At 48.0% G+C, this 22,521-nt stretch overlaps 1 protein-coding gene across 1 annotated transcript in view; it reads right to left on the bottom strand.

Moving 5' to 3' along the window:
• SCARA5 (scavenger receptor class A member 5) overlaps positions 1–22,521 on the bottom strand; it is a 252,915-nt gene that overhangs the window by 7,234 nt on the left and 223,160 nt on the right. Inside the window, exon 8 of the mRNA XM_044289598.1 lies at positions 13,203–13,397. Coding sequence (XP_044145533.1) covers positions 13,203–13,397 — 195 coding nt within the window. The remainder of the gene's footprint in view (positions 1–13,202; positions 13,398–22,521) is intronic.

The following is a 22,521-nucleotide window of genomic DNA, read 5'->3' as shown; positions in this document are numbered from 1 at the left end:
TTCGCTACTGATAGCCTCCAGGGACCTTTCCGACAACAAGGTCATAGCCTGCGGGGAAGTCTCGGTGGTGCTGAGAAGCCGCGACCACCGGCTCAATCGCAAACTGAACATTCCAGAGTTCGTCATGGCTTTCAGCCTTTTCAGGGACGTCATCTGTACTGCCAGGCCGGACAGGAGGGAGGAGCTAGACCTATACCTCTTTAGGGTCACTGAGTTGGGACATAGGTATGGTGGTAATGCGTTCTACGATTACCACTGTTCATTCTCAGCCAAAGCGGCCGCAGCCCTGTCCCAGTTTCAACATGTCACAGACTGGTCCGTCCTGGACACTGAGTTGTTCTGCAGACACTTTGCAGGCCTGAAGGCTCCCTCCTGTTCGGCTTGTCAGTCTATCTTCCACTCAGTGGAGTGGTGCCATAAGTCGGCAGCCGCCACGACGTCATACCCCTCCAGCTCTTCAGCAGGACCACTCGACATCTTCAGGCCCCCCAATTCAGTAGACAAACTAGGACGACCCATTGTCCAGTTAGGTAGGGCACAGATATGCAACAATTTTAATTACGCGTCTTGTAATTTCGGCCAGTGCCGCTTGTTGCATATCTGTACCAACTGCTTCAGGGCTCACCCCCGAGTAGCTTGTTCATTAAAGTCGGTGAAAAATTATATGAGCGTGGTCGATACTAATCGTCTACAAGCAATGTTGCAAGGTCATCACAACCCAGGATTCGTGCAGTTCCTGGTGTCAGGGTTCCATGAAGGGTTCCACACAGGGTTAATCACGACCCCCGAGGTCACGCATGAGTGCGGGAACCTTCAGTCAGCCGAAAGGAATCCTGGCTCAGTAGACACACTCATAGAAGCCGAGTTAGCTAAAGGGTTCTTAATCGGTCCTTTTGAAGCACCCCCATTTCAACGGTGGAGAGTCAGTCCCGTAGGAGTCGTCACAGGCAAGTTCAGTAAGAAGGAGAGACTCATCATTGACTTGTCTGCCCCACATGGATCACAGGTTCCCAGTCTCAATTCCCTCATTCCTTCAGAAGAAGTGGGCATGAGGTATGCTTCCATAGACCAAGCCATCGCCATCATCATGCAGACAGGTCCCGGGTCCGCATTGTCCAAAGCAGATATATCGGACGCTTTCAAACTGCTCCCCATTATGCCAGCACTCTGGCAATGGCACGGTATCAGGTGGCGAGGCCTGTATTACTTTGCCACGAAACTCACCTTTGGTTCCAAGAGCAGCCCCTGGCTCTTCGATCAGCTGGCCCAAGCCCTCCACTGGGTTCTGGTACACAAGGTGCGCTGTGAGTTCGTCATCCATTATCTGGACGACTTCCTATTGATTGAGGGCCCAGGGGCTGCTCCTCTGGGGCTAGGGGAAGCTACTGAGGTGTTTTTCCCAGTTGGGGGTACCTGTTTCTTCCAAAAAAGTAGAGGGCCCGTCCACCGTGATCACTTTTTTGGGCATCGAGTTGGACTCCCAACGCATGTTAGCCAGGTTACCCTCGGACAAGCTAACGAGAGTCCGAGAAGTGATTCACAGGTTTTCAGCCACGTCGGTGGTCACTAAGACTGACCTTCAGTCGCTACTGGGTATGCTGAATTTTGCCATGCGCATCATTCCGCAAGGCAGAACGTTTGTATCCCGCCTGCTGGCGCTCCTTAGCACCGCCCCAGAACAGGACAGCCCAGTGCGTCTGGACAGCCAGGCCTTAGCGGATCTCCGTATGTGGGATCATTTCCTGGACCAGTGGAACGGGGTGTCCCTATTCGTCCCCAAGCTGTCGTGCCAGTCCCCCTTAGTTTTCTCGGACGCGGCCGCCGGCACAGGGTTTGCCGCTGTTTTTGGCACGCACTGGGTTGCAGACAGATGGCCGGCTGAGGCGGTACTAATCCCAGGGTTCCTCCACTCCTCGGCACTGTTTGAGCTGTACCCCATCGTGGTAGCTGCTCACATATGGGGCAGTCTCTGGGCGAACCAGTCCGTCCTGTTCGTGACGGATAACGCAGCCGTCGTAGACATCCTAAATAGTGGATCATCAAAGTCAAGCCACGTCATGGGTTTCCTTAGGCGGTTAGTTCAGCTGTCCCTATACCACCATTTCCACGTCCATAGCGCACATGTACCAGGTGAGCAAAACCTGGCTGCCGACGCCTTATCCAGGGCTAACTTTTACCGTTTCTTTCAGATCATGCCAGAGGCAGATGCGACAGGCGCCACCGCTCCTCCTCACGAGTCCTTAATGTTAACATAGCCGACCACCTTGAGACGGCCCATGCTCTGATTCGCGATTCTCTCTCGCCCAACACGACCCGAGCATATCACACCGGGTGGAAGATGTTCTGCAGGTTCCAAGGGGAGCATCCTCAGGGGGAATCCAGTTTTCCAGATTACATCCTGGCGTTTATTGGCTACTGCCACTCAGTGCACAAGCTCTCTCACAGTACAGTCAGGTCATACCTAGCGGGAGTACAACATTTTTTCTCCGTCAGTCATCCCGATCAACCATCACTTTTCGCCATGCAGGCTGTTAAGGCAGCACTCAAGGGCTTAAGCAAATGCGGGCCTCAAGGCCGAGGCAGCAGGCAAGGGGTCACCGGGCCCCTCTTCCGCAATCTATCCGACATCCTGGACAGTAATCCGTTCGGGGTTTTGCCCAGCTTGGTACTCAAATCTGCCATCTATTTAGCCTTCTACGGCTTTCTGAGGCCCGGAGAGTTCACCTGCTCTTCCGGCAACAGTAAGTTCCTCACGGTCAGCCAGCTGGTCCAGAACTCCGAGGGGTTCACGTTACTGCTCAGGACGTCCAAGACCTCCCAGGTGGGCCCCCCGGTCCCGGTGTCCTTCTATCCCACTTCACACCAGTGGTGCCCCGTCACGGTGCTCCGTCAGCTACGGTCCGCCTTGTCGGGGTCTGGGCCTAACAGCCCACTGTTACCCTTCGGGGTGGTTCCACTCACCACCCATCAGTTCGTGTCCCATGTCAGATCACTGGTGGCCAGCCTGGGTGGTGACCCCTCCGCTATCTCGGGACATTCATTCCGCATAGGCGCTGCATCTGCAGCCTCCAAGAATCAGGTACCTGCACACGTAATTCAGAAGTTAGGGCGTTGGCACTCGGCATGTTTCACCCGATACATACCTCACCCCGATACCGAAATGTCAACAGCGTTTCAGAACCTGGCTTTGTAATTTCGCCACAATAAAATACTTTGCCTATCAGTATGTCTCTTGCCCTCTTTCAGGCGTCCCTCCACGACGCGGTTGCGGCACAACTCTGACCGCTTAGGGTTAGGTTCCCTAGGTTAGGGTCAGGTACGTACCTGGTGGCCCCGACCACAAGTGTAAGGCCGATTCATTGGCCTGTGTTTGTGGGAGGGGCTTGGCCGCCTATATCAGCCGTCAGCACCCTCCCACATGTGTACGACGTACGAAGTTCTCCCTCCCACCCGACCCCCTTTTTCTGTTACTCTCAAAGGGGATGCCCTCTTTCAGGCGTCCCTCCACGACGCGGTTGCGGCACAACTCTGACCGCTTAGGGTTAGGTTCCCTAGGTTAGGGTCAGGTACGTACCTGGTGGCCCCGACCACAACAAGTAATTATTCTGAAGGAACGCGAGTCCGGGCGATTCTATGAAGAGTGGCCGACCTGAGAAAATAATCCTGAGCCCAAAGTCCAGTGTTGCCCACCAACATTCAGGTCTCAGATTAAGGTTTAGTGTTTGCTTTGTGAAATATCCCACGTAATGGCCATTTAGGCAGATACTCTACAAGGGGGACATTCATGGAACTCCCACCTATAGGTAAAGCAGACCACCCTCACAGCCAACTGGAAGAAAAGGAATCATTTTTGTGCTGCTGCATTCTGAGATCATAACTTTTAATATTTTCTCATCGACATATCTGTGAGGGGAAGTTGTAGGTTTTTTGCAAGTTCATTGTTAGTTTTTTAATTAATCTTTTTTATGGAAAAAATGTAGAAAAACGCAGCAGATCCACCTTTCTTTTATATAAGCAACAAAAACAATGCGTTTTAGATAATAGTTTGCTTTTTCATATGTGTTATGAGTAGAATCTAGAATATTTTTTCCATCAATTTTTTTTTGCAGTTAACTTTTTTATTAAACTTTACTGATCTGATCTTACATTTTCTTTTATTTTTATCAGACTTTTTAATGCTGTGGTATACTTAATATATTTTAAAGAATCATTGCCTGTCCGTGTTATGCTGCCAGGCAATCGATTGGTCCATACCTCTGGTACAACCTTCTAGGCTTTCACCTATGATAGACCTGGTGGCTCATTAGACCCCCTCGGACTTAGTAACCCATTCACGCCAGTTGGGAGCCCCACTGCCTTCAAATCAAATGATTTTGATTCTAGAGCTCTGCATCAGTGCCGTCCACCAAACAGGCCGGGAACTCTGGGAATAGTGAACTGGATCCTTCTCTGTACAGAGTCCTTGGCCTCTTTGGTGCAGGCCACTGATGTGATGCACAAGAAATATTTTTTGGCAGATGATGTCACCGGTATAATTGTGAGCAGACCCCGAGTGACGCATTATGGGCAGGTGTTTCAGATCACTGTTCCATAATTGCCCTTAAATGTATAACGTGAGGACTTTTTAATCAAAGGAACACGTTCCTGACTGGAAATGTACCAGCTCGTTACCGGTGTCTAGAAGGGGCGTGTCAGCGCTTTCCATCGGCCGCTTGGGAGCAGAGTTGTGTTATGTTTATTAATGACGATTAATGAGGGTCAGGTTCGATCCCCTCCTTGTGCACCCATGACTGAGATTAAGTATTAACAGAGCCCACATCCTGTATCCCCCCCAATAAGAAAAAAAAAAGAAAGAAAATTCCACAGAAAGAACTGGCTAGGAACCTTTGACTAGTTATGGTCCCAAGGGACTGGAGAAGATGTTTTAGGGGGATCCAAGTACAGTAAAGTCCTAGGACCTCTTTTTGCACCTACTAAATGACCCCAAGAGCACCAATAGGGGGGGGGGGGTGAGGAATGTGGTTTATGCCATTACTGCGTGACATCTATATGACATCTGGGCCAGGCAGGCGCACACAGAGGGCTGAAGGAAATGGCTTTGATAGTGCCATTCGAGTCCCAGTTCTTGGTACTTCTGCCTGACCACAGAATAGGGAATAAGTTGAAATCTTGGAACAATCCACCTACTATGTGCAGTATTACAATGTGTTATAGGGGGAGAAGGACCCGTGGTCAAATGCCTGTGCACATGACCATGCAGGTCCTCAAGCAGAAATCCTGTGACTGCATCTTCTTATGTGCTCTATCCTGTAAGGCAGTGGTCCCCAACCACCGAACCGCGGACCAGTACCAGGGTGTGGACCATCTGGTACTGGTCCGCGAGGAGCACTGTTGTTGAGTGGTAGGGACGGGAACTATTGGTTCCTGTGCCCCGCTGTTTAGCCTCATAGGCACTACTGAGGGTTATTATATTTAAAGAGGGCACTACTGAGGGGTATTATATGTAAAGAGGGAACTACTAGGGGGCATTATATGTAAAGAGGACACTACTGGGGGTATTATATGTAAAGAGGACACTACTGGGGGTATTATATGTAAAGAGGGCACTACTGGGGGTATTATATGTAAAGAGGGCACTACTGGGGGCATTATATGTAAAGAGGTAACTACTAGGGGGCATTATATGTAAAGAGGACACTACTGGGGGTATTATATGTAAAGAGGGCACTACTAGGGGGCATTATATGTAAAGAGGGCACTACTGAGGGTTATTATATTTAAAGAGGGCACTACTGAGGGGTATTATATGTAAAGAGGGAACTACTAGGGGGCATTATATGTAAAGAGGACACTACTGGGGGTATTATATGTAAAGAGGACACTACTGGGGGTATTATATGTAAAGAGGGCACTACTGGGGGCATTATATGTAAAGAGGGCACTACTAGGGGGCATTATATGTAAAGAGGGCACTACTGGGGGTATTATATGTAAAGAGGGCACTACTGGGGGCATTATATGTAAAGAGGTAACTACTAGGGGGCATTTTATGTAAAGAGGACACTACTGGGGGTATTATATGTAAAGAGGGCACTACTAGGGGGCATTATATGTAAAGAGGGCACTACTGGGGGCATTATATAAAAAGAGGCCCCAACTGGGGTGCAGTTTATGTAAAGAGGGCACTACTGAGGGTATTATATGTAAAGAGGGCACTACTGGGGGTATTATATGTAAAGAGGGCACTACTGAGGGGGCATTATATGTAAAGAGGGCACTACTGAGGGGTATTATATGTAAAGAGGGCACTACTGAGGGGTATTATATGTTAAGAGGGCACTACTGGGGGTATTATATGTAAAGAGGGCCCTACTGGGGGGCATTACATGTAAAGAGGGCACTACTGGGGGGCATTATATGTAAGGAGGGAATTACTAGGGGCATTATAGGTAAAGAGGGCACTACTGGCGGTATTATATGTTAAGAGGGCACTACTGGGGGTATTATATGTAAAGAGGACACTACTAGGGGGCATTATATGCAAAGAGGGCACTACTGGGGGCATTATATAAAAAGAGGCCCCAACTGGGGTGCAGTTTATGTAAAGAGGGCACTCCTGGGGGTATTATATGTAAAGCGGGCACTACTGAGGGGCATTATATGTAAAGAGGACACTACTGGGGGTATTATATGTAAAAAGGGCACCAATGACGGGCTTTATATGTACACAGGGAACTACATTATATCTACTGGGGAGTAAATGGGATAATTGCCAAGTAGGGGCATAGAAGAGGCATTAATACTAAATAGGTTCTATTATGCAGACAGAAGTTGAGGTTAGGAGGCGTCATCATGGTGATCTGTGCAGGACTGAGGACAAAAGGAAAGAGCCAGAGGACTCCAGCCAGAGGAGACCACCTGTAAGAGTGGGGGCCTAAACGGGATTATTAATGAATGGGTTTTTTATTGCCTTTATAAAGTGTTATTATTGGCAATGTTGGCCATATTGTATTTTGTTAGGTGCGTGATTAACCTCCGCTACACCACCCGCTGGTCCTTGGGAAAAATTGTCTTTCATGAAACTGGTTCCCGATGCAAAAACGGTTGGTGACCACTGCTGTAAGGCATGATGGTGCCACGTGTGTATAGTCATGTGTAACCAACATGGTGCTGGGGAAGTCTGGCCCCAGATGCCATGATTGGCATGGTTGGTGCCGCAGCCGAGACCAGTGCTAAGGGTGCTCAGACCGGGTGGCCGTATTACTATGATACTGGGTGGGGGGATGGTGAGTACACAGCGCTCGCTGCACAACTGATGGCGACTTGTTTATCTGAAGCTGCGGCGCCTCCTCTGTTTATCAGATTGTAACTCAGATACGGCAGAATCTACAAAAGCGAGCGCCATACACGCGGCCGCAGCTGTCAGTCCCACATGTGATGTTCAGCACCAGATCGGAGAGGGAGATCTGCATCCGGACGGGGGCGAGCTGCGAGGTTTACATTTTCCGCACGTTCCCCAGTCAAACAATCCTAACGTAATGCTAAACAGAGCATTCCTGGGTTAGGGGCTCTGAAAAGGACCCTGGAACCTGGATATTCACATATACACATTCCTAAAGTACTTGTGATACTCAGAGTGTTCACAGAAGCGCAGAGTATTTAAGGGGGTTCACAGTTTTAGGCTACATGCACACGACCGTATGTGTTTTGCGTTCCTCAAATTGCGTATCCGCATAAAAAAAACCATGACATCCGTATGCCATCCGTTTCTTTCTTTTTGCGGATCCATTGTAACAATGCCTAAAACGGACAAGAATAGGACATGCTCTATTTTTTTTGCGGGGCCACGGAACAGAGCAACGGATGCGGACAGCACACGGAGTGCTGTCCGCATCTTTTGCGGCCCCATTGAAGTGAATGGGTCCGCATCCGAGCCGCAAAAACGGCGGCTCGGATGCGGAACCAAACAACGGTCATGTGCATGAGGCCTTAGTGTTAGGCCTCTTGCACACGTGTCCGTTCAGTTTTTTGGCGGACCGAATAAGGAACCATTCATTTCAATGGGTCGGCAAAAAAAACGGAAGGTACTCCATGTGCATTCCGTTTTCGTATTTCCATTCCGCAAAAAAAATGTAACACGTCCTATTATTGTCCGCATTACGGACAAGGATAGGACTGTTCTATCAGGAGCCAGCTGTTCCGTTATGCAAAATACGGAATGCACACGGACGTCATCCGTATTTTTTGTGGATCTGTTTTTTGCGGACCGCAAAATACATACGGTCGTATGCAAGAGGCCTTAAACTGGTCGCCTGTACGGCCCTAATCCTGCTCACACAGCTGCACTTTGTTACAATGTGTCAGTGAACACAAGCCTCTGTGAGCTAAACACAGAATCCGCACAAATCTGACTCCGGGGCTACAATTACCGACTGATACACTGTAACGAACCCAGCAGCTGTGTGACAAGTTTTCAGACTATGAATTTAGCTATGAAGGTTTCCATGCAATGAAAGCAAGCAGAGATGGTGAGCAATTAAAACTCATGTGAGAGTGAAGGAGCCAGGGGCGGCAATGAGCAGTCCCTTACATAATGGAAGTGTGCAGAGCTTGCAGGAGATCACAGGCTGATAGGTAAGGGAGCAGTTTACTGAGCAGCACAGAGTATTTCAGGAGGAGAGTGTGCAGAGCTTGTGGTAGATCACAGGCTGATAGGTAAGGGAGCAGTTTACTGAGCAGCACAGAGTATTTCAGGAGGAGAGTGTGCAGAGCTTGCAGGAGATCACAGGCTGATAGGTAAGGGAGCAGTTTACTGAGCAGCACAGAGTATTTCAGGAGGAGAGTGTGCAGAGCTTGTGGTAGATCACAGGCTGATAGGTAAGGGAGCAGTTTACTGAGCAGCACAGAGTATTTCAGGAGGAGAGTGTGCAGAGCTTGTAGGACACCACAGACTAAGGCCTCCTGCACACAACCGTATGGTTTTGCGGTCCGTTTTAAACGGATCAGTTTTTCCATTTCTTTGTTTCCGTTCCGCTTCCGTTCCGTTTTGCTGTACCGTTTTTCCGTTTGGTTTCCGCTTGTGATCCGTTTTTTTTGTGGATCGGAAAACGGAAGCATACAATAATGTTTGAACAGTAAGTACATAAAATTTTCAATAGATGGTTCTGCAAAAACGGAACGGATACAGAAGACATACGGATACATTCCGCATGCATTCAGTTTTTTTTTGCGGAACCATTGACTTGAATGGAGCCACGGAACGTGATTTACAGGCAATAATAGGACATGTTCTATGTTTGAACGGAACGGAAATACGGAAATGGAAGGTATACGGAGTACATTCCATTTTTTTGGGCGGATCTATTGAAAATAATGGTTCCGTATACGGAACGCAAAAAGCAAAATGGAAGCGGCCTTATAAGTAAGGGGCATTTCAGGAGGAGAGCGTGCAGAGCTTGCGGGAGATCACAGACTGAAAGGTAAGGCCTCATGCACACGGCTGATGTTTTGGTCCGCATCCGAGCCGCAGTTTTGGCGTCTAGGATGCGGACCCATTCACTTCAATTGGGCCGCAAAAAATGCGGACAGCACTCCGTTTGCTGTCCGCATCCGTTGCTCCGTTCAGTGGTCCGCAAAAAAAAATAACCTGTCCTATTCTTGTCCGCGTTTTGCAGACAAGAATAGGCAGTTATATTAAAGGCTGTCCCTGCCGTTCTGCAAATTGCGGAACGCACACAGACGCCATCCGTGTTTTGTGGATCTGCGATTTGCGGACCGCAGAACACACAGCGGTCGTGTGTATGTAGCCTAAGGGAGCAGTTTACTCAGCAGCACAGAGTATTTCAGAGGATTGTGCTGGACATGTGAGAGGTCACATACGGAGACTTACATAGTGGAAGAGGACTCTCATTTCTCACAGTCCCGGAGGGCACACAGGGGGTTAACACGATGTGCTACATGATACAGATCCTCGGAGTGCAGTAAAACCCGAAATATCCTGCCGTATAATTACATTAGGACCCGGGAGAGCAGTGAGGAGAGTGGACGTTGCGGCTCGTTACATGGGAGGAAAACCCCCATTATGTTCTCTGCTCGCCCTGCAGTCCGGGCCCTAATGGTTCCCATATGGGCAGCAGACGAGCCGCACAGCTCTATAATCCTGCTCCTCCATGATTCCTACAACCGGGGCAGGAGATAGGCGGCCGCCTGGCGCCCCTGATTCACACTCAGCTTCTGGGCCCCAATACAAAATCTGCAGCAGGACCCCCAACCATCCGCCTCAGGGACCGGGGCCTGGGTGAGGCTGCTGCCCTCATATATACAGTATTACATTGCTTGCAGAGACCGTTTTGAAGATCTCTGCTGGCTGTCAGTGAATGATACTTCGGTTTACGTCCACTGGATTGCAGTAACTCCTGATGCTGTTAACCCTTATGTTTACTTGTCTTGTACATATGACTTCATCAGTCACATCCAGAGCTGCATTCACAATTCTGCAGTTAACCTCCCCCTCCATGACCCAGGGTAAGATGTGTAACTCATGTGGCCTATTCAACAGCACAGGGGCCCAGAGGGAGGAAGGGGCCCGCTCTGGCCGCAGGGGGGCCTCTATATCTCTTGTTCCTTTCCCTTGCCTCATCCCAGTCAGTCAATCACAGAGTGATGAGCGGCAGGGGCAATATTCGAATTCACGATATTTCACAAATATTTTGTAGAATATTCGTCATATATTCGCTATTATTTTCTGGATTGAAAAAATCGGCAATGTAATATTCGCGTAATGCGCGTGAAATACAGGCGTGGGTCATTTTTGCTACAATTTCCAAGCTACTAGAAGTTTCCTGAGACTGGAGAAAATGGTTGGCACGGCAGAACATTACAATAGCTGTATATGCAGATAGAGCGCTCCAATATATTCACGATTGCGCTAATCGGCAATTAATGATGCGCATATTTCGGCGCAATACGTGCAACTTCACATTTTATCAGGTCTTAGTAGATATTACTGATTGGTGCACTAAGTATTGTTGTGACATCACAGCGCTATGTCTGTAGCCTGTATGTATGGACAGCAGAGAAACAGTAATCCCTATCACACTACCTAACACCCTGCACTGGACCCTATCAGCTACACTGTATCACTATCTAAGACTTTCCGGACTGTACGGACCCTACAGGTCTGAAGACTTTCCGGACTGTAAGGACCCTACAGGTCTGAAGACTTTCCGGACTGTACGGACCCTACAGGTCTGAAGACTTTCCGGACTGTAAGGACCCTACAGGTCTGAAGACTTTCCGGACTGTACGGACCCTACAGGTCTGAAGACTTTCCGGACTGTACGCACCCTACAGGTCTGAAGACTTTCCGGACTGTACGGACCCTACAGGTCTGAGGACTTTCCGGACAGTATGGACCCTACAGGTCTGAAGGCTTTCCGGACTGTATGGACCCTACAGGTCTGAAGACTTTCCGGACTGTACGGACCCTACAGGTCTGAAGGCTTTCCGGACTGTATGGACCCTACAGGTCTGAAGGCTTTCCGGACTGTACGGACCCTACAGGTCTGAAGGCTTTCCGGACTGTACGGACCCTACAGGTCTGAAGGCTTTCCGGACTGTACGGACCCTACAGGTCTGAAGACTTTCCGGACTGTACGGACACTACAGGTCTGAAGACTTTCCGGACTGTACGGACCCTACAGGTCTGAAGACTTTCCGGACTGTACGGACCCTACAGGTCTGAAGACTTTCCGGACTGTACGGACCCTACAGGTCTGAAGACTTTCCGGACTGTACGGACCCTACAGGTCTGAAGACTTTCCGGACTGTACGGACCCTACAGGTCTGAAGTAAATGCTACGTCGAGCACAATGCACTGCAGAAGAGCATGCTCTGCATAGACCCTGCATGGGGCAATAGGAGAAAGATATGAGGTTTTGCAGTATGAAGGATAGCCAGAAACCAGAAGTGTGACTGCAGCTCTAGATGTGACTGGAGCAGAAGACGAGCTGTATGACTGGCTCATGTCTCAGACATAACTGAGGAGACTGTGTCTGGCCAACAAGAGGATTCCTGCAGGACGCCTTGGCCAGTCTCATAGAGCGGAGAAGGATATTGGATTTCAGTGACTTCCATCCAAGACGATGAACTCGAGTCTATTTTTAAGTTGGAAGGTAGCTGCACGCACCTGGCACAGCGCTGGTTAAATCCCCTCGTTTGCTTCCTTGTTCGTTCACATTTAGAGGGGATGTCACATGAAGGGTTAATATCGCTCCAGATTGTAGCGTCCATCATTTCAGCATAAGAAACATATTTACCTTCCCAAATTATTCGGCTCTATATCCATGGACACAAGGTAACGCTCCCTTATCTGACCAGACAGAGCAGCGCCCTCTAGTGGCCATATTTATAATTACCAGAACTGATCACAGGTGCAGGATTTCCTACCTGCTACTAAGGTCCAGACTAAGGGCTCGATTACACGACCGTGACGTTTTTGTTTTTTTTGCGGTCCGCAAAACACGGATGGCGCCCGTGTGCCTTCCGCAATTTGCGGAACGGAACAGGAGGCCTATTATAGAAATGCCTATTCTTGTCCGCAAAACGGACAAGAATAGAACATCACTCATAATTTTTGCGGGGCCACAGAACGGAGAAACGGATGCGGACAGCGCACAGAGCGCTGTCCGCATCTTTTGTGGACCCATTGAAATGAATGATTCCGTATACGGACCGTATGAGGAACGCAGAAAACATTCTGTATACGGAACGCAAAATACGTTCGTGTGAACGAGCCCTAATATACGACAGTCTAGGGCAGTGGTGGCTAACAATGCACAGGTACGACCGTGGGGCAGCCGCATGCAGATCACTTGAATGGGGTCCGCGATCCGCATCCGACAGTCCGCACCGCAAAAAAGAAGTGCATGCGCTACTTTTTTCCGGTGCGGAAGCACTGCCAGAAACACTGCGGAAACACTCCGTAGTGCTTCCGTGGGGTTCCGATCCGTGCTTCCGCACCGCATCTCTGTGATTGTGGACCCATTGAAGGAATGAGTCCGCGATCCCTGGTGCGGAGCGCACGCGGCCGTTGCCCGTGTATTGCGGACCCCCTGTATGCGGGCCGCAATTGGGCATGAGCCCTAGGGATGATAGGAGTTATAACACCTGGCGGTTGCCCAAGGCCAGTCATTTCTTCTTACCTTGACCAAATTTGGCCGTCCTGTACACCTCCTCCGCTCCTTTGTATCCCAGCATCCGGCAGACGACATCCCCGTCTTTCTTGTCCCAGCCGTCGTCGCACACGGTGCCCCAGCGCTTGTCGTGGTACACCTCCACGCGTCCTTCGTGGGGTCCAGATCCGTTCATCAGTCGCACCACCCCCTCCTCAGCCGACCCTGGAATCAAACACATCGGGGATTATAATACTGAAAGGGAAGTTATGGCTCTGTTCATCCTGAGCTTCCTGGTTCATGAACAGAACTTTAGAACTACAGTGAAGACCGACACACAGGCCGAATTTTCATAAATCATAACCACCAGCGAGAAAAACAAGATTGAGGGTTGCCTTATTTTCTCGGAAGGCTTGGTGACAACTATGAGCATCGGACTGAAGTCCGTTTTTTGGGGGTTTTTTTGCGGATCCATTGTAACAATGCCTGTCCTTGTCTGCAAAACGGACATGTTCTATTTTTTTGGCGGAACGGACCTGACGACATTTTTTTTTGCGGATCCGTTGAACTGAATGGTTCCACATACGGACTCGTAAAAAAATGGAATGGAAATGGGAAAAAAAATGTGTTTGTATGCATGAGCCCAAAATAACGGACTTGCTGCTCAGGATCCTAGGAAATCTGGGTGACTACTTGTAATTGCAGCCCAATTGCTTGCCACCCAGCTTTCCCAGGAACAGATACAGGTAAAGATCAGCTGCATAGAGGACGGGACTGAAGGTTTAGGGTGAAGTGCCCGACTGAACATCTGGGAGAGTATAATCAGGAACATGTAGCGCAGGGCGAGCGGTAAAAAGTCACACTCACTGATTGGGTGATGATGGACACGTGGTTCTTATTACACACTATGGGGGGGGGGGGGGGGTGTTCAGCTTCGCACCCACTTCCCAGGCATCAGTGATAGATCATCACAGGATAAGTAATGTAATGTATGTACACAGTGACTGCCCCAGCAGAATAGTGAGTGCAGCTCTGGAGTATAATACAGGATGTAACTCAGGATTAGTATAGGATAAGTAATGTATGTACACAGTGACTGCACCAGCAGAATAGTGAGTGCAGCTCTGGAGTATAATACAGGATGTAACTCAGGATCAGTACAGGATAAGTAATGTATGTACACAGTGACTGCACCAGCAGAATAGTGAGTGCAGCTCTGGAGTATAATACAGGATGTAACTCAGGATCAGTACAGGATAAGTAATGTATGTACACAGTGACTGCACCAGCAGAATAGTGAGTGCAGCTCTGGAGTATAATACAGGATGTAACTCAGGATCAGTACAGGATAAGTAATGTAATGTATGTACACAGTGACTGCACCAGCAGAATAGTGAGTGCAGCTCTGGAGTATAATACAGGATGTAACTCAGGATCAGTACAGGATAAGTAATGTAATGTATGTACACAGTGACTGCACCAGCAGAATAGTGAGTGCAGCTCTGCAGTATAATACAGGATGTAACTCAGGATCAGTACAGGATAAGTAATGTATGTACACAGTGACAACATTTTAGTGCACTTACCTGGAGCAGAATACCATAGATACTAGTAAATCAGTGAGGGGGTAACAGTCAGGTGGTAATGGGGTAAGGGGGAATATAATAGAAGCAGTTTAATGTCTATATTCATGAGAGGGACTAACACTGGTCATGTGCGGAGCGGAGCGACTCGTGCGATCTGTACGGCTTGGGTCGCGTTATTTTATTATGACAGTTACGATGGGAATGGTCTAATATTTCCTCTGCTTATTTTTATGCCGCGCTCTGGAATTTCACTTGGCTGGGGACTCCGCATTACACATACTGGAACAGTGCGGAGCCTTGGTCAGCAGCCAGGGACTGGACAGGAGAGCGCGCTGGAACAGAGGCACAAACTCCGTAAACTGAAATTATCTGCAGATGTAGAAGAGCCGAGTTTGTGCAGTAGAGGTGAATTTGTCTCCAGCAACAATGCTGACATTTCTGTGTATTATAGTTTCATCTCCAGATGTAGCAGAGCTGTAACAGAGGAGCGCACTTCTCTCTACACGACTACATATGTAGTGGAGCCGAAGGGCTGAAATAGAGGCAGCATTTCTCTCCATGTATTACACCAGAAGGAATCTGGAGCCCGTATGTATTTAGAGCGCGAAAATCGCAGCATGCTCCATATTGTGCGTTTTTCACGCAACGCAGACACCATAGAAGTGAATGGGACTGCGTGAAAATCGCAAACATCCGCAAGCAAGTGCGGATGCGTTGCGATTTTTGCGCATGGTTGCTAGGAGATGATCGGGATGGGGACCCGATCATTGTTATTTTCCCTTATAACACGGTTATAAGGGAAAACAACAGCATTCTTTTAAAAAAAAAATCATTTAACTCACCTCATCCACTTGTTCGCGCAGCACGGCTTGTCTTCTGTCTTCTTCTTTGCTGTCCAGGAGGAAAAGGACCTGTGGTGACGTCACTGCGCTCATCACATGGTCAATCGATGGATCATGTGACGGACCATGTGATGAGCGCAGTGACGTCACCACAGGTCCTTTTCTCTTAAAAAAGAAGACAGAAGAGAAGCCGGGCTGCGCGAACAAGTGTATTAAGGTGGGTTTAATTTTTTTTATATTTTTTTACCCCTCCAGCCCTATTGTACTATGCATTCTGCTATTAAGAATGCTATTATTTTCCCTTATAACCATGTTATAAGGGAAAATAATAAAATCTACACAACACCGAACCCAAACCTGAACTTCTGTGAAGAAGTCCGGGTTCGGGTCTGGGTACCAAACATGCCGATTTTTCTCACGCGTGTGCAAAACGGATTCAAATGTCTTGCACTTGCGCGGAAAAATTGCGCATTTTCCCGCGACGCACCCGCATCTTATCCGGCCCAAATCCATGACGCCTGTGTGAAAGAGGCCTAAGGGGTTAAGGGAGTTTGTAGAGAATATATTTTTTTATACTTGTTTTGTTTTTCGATTATATTTAATTTTAAGAATAAAACTGTTGAAATGGAAAAAATATTACAAATATCTTTCAAATTTGGTGACAATTTTGAATCAGTTTTTTTTCTCTTTTGTCCACGACTTTGATTGGACACAGCCACATGCGGCCAAACACCCTCTAATCTTCTCTATTCTCTGTCATTAACATTTTTCCTCTGTTCTGAGAAAACAATACAAATCAATAATTCGCAGACAAAAATTTTTGTTCTCGTGTGATTTTTATTTTATTTTTTTAATCCTTAGAAAAGATCAGCATAAAATTAGAATGAATAGAAGGGGAGATCGGGGCATTATTAATGTTAATAATGTGCCATTAATTATTCAAAAATATATAAAAAAAAAAAACAACCTAAAGGTTTCTTTTTCCTATCTACTTTTCATCCATATTTCTATAATTGTACATATAGCATGATTTCTAAATTTAAGCTGACAACCATTGTTTGCATTTTTTTTCTTTTCAGCAGATCACAGGCCAACATAAACACCAGGAGGACTTATGACGTATAAGTGTTTTCATGCCAGTAAACATGATCTCTAGTTATCAAGCTGAGGGTGGAGAAGACTATCTCTAGGCCCAGTTTTTATCTTTTTTTATTAATGGCCCCATTGCCAAAACATTCTAGAGCTGTCTCATGCCACCATGCACTGGTCAGGAAGGTTAGGGTTGTCTAACCTGTTCCCATTCCTTGTAGGGCCAGTTCTCATCCCTTGGGAACAGTTACCCAATGACTATTTGTTCACGTCATGCCCCATGTGGACTAGAGCAGTGTTTCCCAACCAGTGTGCCTCCAGCTGTTGCAAAACTACAACTCCCAGCATGCCCGCACAGCCAAAGGCTGTCCAGGCATGCTGGGAGTTGTAGTTTTGCAACAGCTGGAGGCACACTGGTTGGGAAACACTGGACTAGAGGAATCTATTTCAGGTCCATACCACCTGGACCATATCACCAGCAAGACAGGGAAATTTCACTATCCAGTAAGGGAAATTATGTCTTGAGGCTCATCTCAACCCACAGGGGAAATTGTCACAACCTGCCAAATCCCCGCTGTGGGCACTCAACGTCCTTCTCCTGCTTTCTGTTCTCCTCCGCTTTAACATCAAGTTGGCTTGTGCATCAACTCTCGAACTATTACTTAGCTGTGTGCTAAGTGCGTCTGTCACAACCAGACAGCTGAGAAGCTCTGACAGAGGCCTTTCAGAACCTCCCCCTTGAGTTCACTTTGTTGTGCTGTTCAGTTCCTCATCTCGTTAGCCTCTCTCAGCTGTCATGGAGATGGACTGATTGCTTCCCTTTAAATCCCTCCCCATGGTGCAATGCTGGGCGGCTTATATTTCTTCCTGGAGTGTGTGTGCATGCTGACCTTGTTTTCCTGTCTGCTACAAAGTTAAGTGCTGAACATTTATCTGTTATTTTCTGTTTGCTGGAACCCAGGTGACCCTGACTCCCTCCGTGTCTGGAGTAGGGAGCCGGTGGTCGTGTCCCCTCACTATTGTAGGGTGTTCAGGGGTTATATAGTCGAGGTACGTGGATATGCAAACCTCCACCTTTCGGATCTTTGCATAGGCTGAGCAGCCAGGGATAGTCTCAGGTCTTGTGCAGGGGTCTCCCTTTTGGTTCCTTAGCTTTGGATCCACTCAGTCGTATGTGCATGTTGCTTTGTCTTGTTTCCTGTACACCGTCCGTGACATTATAAGCCGCCAAAACCGTCTCAAGCATGGATCCGGTTTCACTTTTGGCTGAACGCTTCCAGGGTCTTTCATTGGAGGTAGCTGATCTCCGTAAGACTTTTTCTCAGCTTCAAGTGACCGGTTCAGCTTGCGTTCATGGAGTTTGTTCTGAGCCTAAGATCTCGCTCCCGGATACGTTCTCCGGGGGTAGTGAGAATTTTGTGCGTTTTAGAGAGGCTTGCAAACTCCATTTTCGCCTTCTTCCCCATTCCTCTGGTGATGAGGAACGGAGGGTGGGGATCATTATATCGCTGCTCAGAGGTAACGCTCAGTCCTGGGGCTTTTCGCTGCCGGAGGGGGCACGGCCTCTCCGTTCACTGGATGAATTCTTTTTAGCCCTGGGTCAGATATATGATGATCCGGATCGTATTGCTCTGGCGGAGTCTAGACTACGTCTATTATGCCAGGGTAAACAATCTGCAGAGATATACTGCTCAGAATTTCGGAGATGGGCAGTTGATACTGGTTGGAATGATGCTGCACTCCGAAGTCAATTTTGCCATGGTCTTTCAGAGGGATTGAAAGATGCATTTGCCTTTTATGAGAGGCCTATTTCTTTGGACTCTGCTATGTCTCAGACCGTTCGTATTGACAGGCGTCTTAGAGAGAGAGGAGAGATGTCCCCTTCCTGTCATACTCAGTCCCAGGACAGTGCAGCGGTCTCATTCTGTTTGCAGGGGTCTCAGTCGCTGTCAGCCCCTTCTGAGCAGGAGCCCATGCAGCTGGGGTTGATTGCCTCTAACAATAGAAGATTCAGCCCGCATGGGAAGGTTTGTTTCTGTTGTGGAGGTATAAATCATTTGGCAAATATTTGTCCCTCTAGGAGATTCAGGCAGTTTTCTGGGAGTAATAAAGAAGCAAACAGGAAAAAATCTTTTAAAAATGTTCCGTCTGTTACTATTGGCAGGGTTGAGGCGGAAATTGAAGGTTTTCCGTTTGCTTGTAGTTCCCGTTTTGTCCTGCCGGCTAGGGTGGCGCTAGAGAGCAAGAACATTTTTTGTGAGATTTTTGTGGATAGTGGAGCAGCGGTCAATCTCATTGATAATCAATTTGCCATAACTCATGGTTTCCAGGTGCGCACTTTGGGAAGGGATATTCCGGTTTTTGCCATTGATTCCGCTCCACTTTCTCAGAAATCATTAAAGGGCATAGTTCACAATATCCGTTTAATTGTGAGTGATGCTCATGTTGAGGATGTGTCATGTTTCGTTCTTAGCGGTTTGCCTACTCCTCTAGTGTTGGGGCTACCCTGGCTCACTAAGCATAACCCCACCATTGATTGGCAAGCAAAGCAAATAAATGGTTGGAGTGACTTTTGCAGAGAGAATTGCCTCATGACATCTGTTTCTGAGGTTGCTACTAAGACTGTACCATCTTTTCTCTCTGAATTTTCGGATGTCTTCTCTGAGAGTGGAGTTCAGGATTTGCCCCCGCACAGGGAGTACGATTGCCCTATTAATCTCATCCCAGGCGCCAAACTGCCTAAATCTCGTTTATACAATCTTTCCCAACCTGAGAGGATCGCTATGCGTGCTTATATCTCTGAGAGTCTGAGAAAAGGACACATACGACCCTCGAAGTCACCTGTTGCCGCTGGTTTTTTCTTTGTTAAGAAAAAAGATGGTTCTTTAAGACCTTGTCTGGATTTCAGGGAGCTGAACAATATCACAATTCGTGACCCTTATCCGCTTCCTCTGATCCCGGACCTATTTAACCAGGTTGTTGGGGCTAAAGTCTTTTCCAAATTAGATCTAAGAGGGGCATACAACCTGGTCAGGGTCAGAGAAGGAGACGAATGGAAGACGGCCTTCAATACTCCTGAGGGCCATTTTGAGAATTTGGTTATGCCTTTTGGTTTGATGAATGCCCCAGCCGTTTTTCAGCATTTCGTGAACAGCATTTTTTATCATTTGATGGGAAAATTTGTATTAGTGTATTTGGATGACATTTTGATTTTTTCTCCTGATTTCAAAACTCATAAGGAACATTTACGTCAGGTCTTGCTCATTCTGCGGGAGAATAAATTATATGCGAAACTGGAAAAATGTGTGTTTGCGGTTCCAGAAATTCAATTTCTGGGGTTTCTTCTCTCCGCTTCTGGTTTTCGCATGGACCCCGAGAAGGTCCGCGCTGTGCTTGAGTGGGAGCTTCCTGAGAATCAGAAGGCGCTGATGCGTTTTTTGGGCTTTGCCAATTATTACAGGAAGTTTACTTTGAATTATTCCTCTATTGTTAAACCACTCACTGATATGACCAGAAAGGGGGTAGATTTTTCTTCTTGGTCAGTAGAGGCGCGTAAGGCTTTTTCTGATATCAAGGAGAGTTTTGCTTCCGCTCCCATCTTGGTGCAACCTGATATTTCTCTACCCTTCATAGTTGAGGTTGATGCTTCTGAGGTGGGTGTGGGGGCGGTCTTGTCTCAGGGTTCCTCTCCTGCCAAATGGCGACCGTGTGCCTTTTTCTCGAAAAAACTCTCCTCCGCAGAGAGAAATTACGATGTGGGAGATAGGGAATTGTTGGCCATCAAGTTGGCTTTTGAGGAATGGCGCCATTGGCTAGAGGGAGCCAGACACCCTATTACCGTATTTACTGACCATAAAAATGTGGCCTACTTGGAGTCAGCCAAGCGTCTGAACCCGAGACAGGCCAGATGGTCTTTGTTCTTTTCTAGGTTTAATTTTGTGGTCACGTTCCGCCCTGGAGTTAAGAATGTGAAGGCAGATGCCCTGTCACGTTGTTTTCCGGGAGGCGGGAATTTTGAAGACCCGGGTCCCATTTTGGCTGAAGGTGTGGTGGTCTCTGCTCTTTTTTCTGAGTTGGAGGCAGAGGTGCAGGCAGCCCAGTCAGAGGCTCCTGATCTTTGTCCTCCTGGGAGGTTGTTTGTGCCTCTCGCTTTAAGACACAAGATTTTTAAGGAACACCACGATACGGTCCTTGCTGGGCACCCGGGGGCAAGAGCCACACTGGATCTCATCGCTCGGAGATTCTGGTGGCCTGCGCTTCGTAAGTCGGTTGAGGGTTTTGTGGCAGCCTGCGAGACTTGCGCTCATGCTAAAGTCCCTCATTCACGGCCATCAGGTCCTCTCCTTCCCTTACCCATTCCTTCCCGTCCTTGGACACATCTGTCCATGGACTTTATCACGGACCTGCCTCGTTCCTCGGGGAAGACTGTGATTCTGGTGGTGGTGGACCGTTTTAGCAAAATGGTGCATTTCATCCCTTTTCCTGGTTTGCCCAATGCTAAGACGCTGGCGCAGGCATTTATTGATCACATTGTCAAATTGCACGGTATTCCTTCAGACATAGTCTCTGATAGGGGCACGCAGTTTGTTTCCAGATTCTGGAAGGCTTTCTGTTCTCGCTTGGGGGTTCGGTTGTCATTCTCTTCTGCTTTCCACCCGCAGTCGAATGGCCAGACAGAGCGCGTCAATCAGAATCTGGAGACATATCTGCGCTGTTTTGTGGCGGAGAATCAGGAGGATTGGTGTTCTTTTTTGTCCCTTGCTGAGTTTGCTTTAAATAACCGTCGTCAGGAGTCCTCTGATAAGTCGCCATTTTTTGGTGCATATGGGTTTCATCCGCAGTTTGGGACTTTTTCGGGAGAGGGGTCTTCTGGTTTACCTGATGAGGACAGATTCTCCTCGTCTTTGTCATCTATTTGGCAAAAGATGCAGGATAATATAAAGAGCATGAGTGAGAGATATAAGCGTGTGGCAGATAAGAGACGTGTGCTTGGTCCGGACCTGAATGTTGGTGATCTGGTGTGGTTGTCTACCAAGAATATCAAATTGAAGGTTCCCTCCTGGAAGTTGGGTCCTAGGTTTATTGGGCCTTACAAAATCCTGTCTGTCATCAATCCTGTTGCCTACCGTCTTGATCTTCCTCAGACTTGGAAGATCCATAATGTTTTTCATAAGTCCTTATTGAAACCTTATGTTCAACCCATTGTACCCTCGCCTTTGCCTCCTCCTCCGATTATGGTTGATGGGAATCTTGAATTTCAGGTCTCTAGGATTGTGGATTCTCATCTTGTTCGCGGTTCTCTTCAGTACCTTGTTCATTGGGAGGGTTATGGTCCTGAGGAGAGGATGTGGGTCCCAGTGACGGACATTAAGGCCTCTCGTCTCATCAGGGCTTTCCATAGGTCCCATCCTGAGAAGGTGGGCTCTGAGTGTCCGGAGTCCACTCGTAGAGGGAGGGGTACTGTCACAACCAGACAGCTGAGAAGCTCTGACAGAGGCCTTTCAGAACCTCCCCCTTGAGTTCTCTTTGTTGTGCTGTTCAGTTCCTCATCTCGTTAGCCTCTCTCAGCTGTCATGGAGATGGACTGATTGCTTCCCTTTAAATCCCTCCCCATGGTGCATTGCTGGGCGGCTTATACTTCCTCCTGGAGTGTGTGTGCATGCTGACCTTGTTTTCCTGTCTGCTACAAAGTTAAGTGCTGAACATTTATCTGTTATTTTCTGTTTGCTGGATCCCAGGTGACCCTGACTCCCTCCGTGTCTGGAGTAGGGAACCGGTGGTCGTGTCCCCTCACTATTGTAGGGTGTTCAGGGGTTATATAGTCGAGGTACG

This window comes from Bufo gargarizans, chromosome 4 (assembly GCF_014858855.1).
Source record: "Bufo gargarizans isolate SCDJY-AF-19 chromosome 4, ASM1485885v1, whole genome shotgun sequence".
Taxonomy (NCBI): domain Eukaryota; kingdom Metazoa; phylum Chordata; class Amphibia; order Anura; family Bufonidae; genus Bufo; species Bufo gargarizans.
This window is presented reverse-complemented; position numbering and strand designations above follow the sequence as displayed.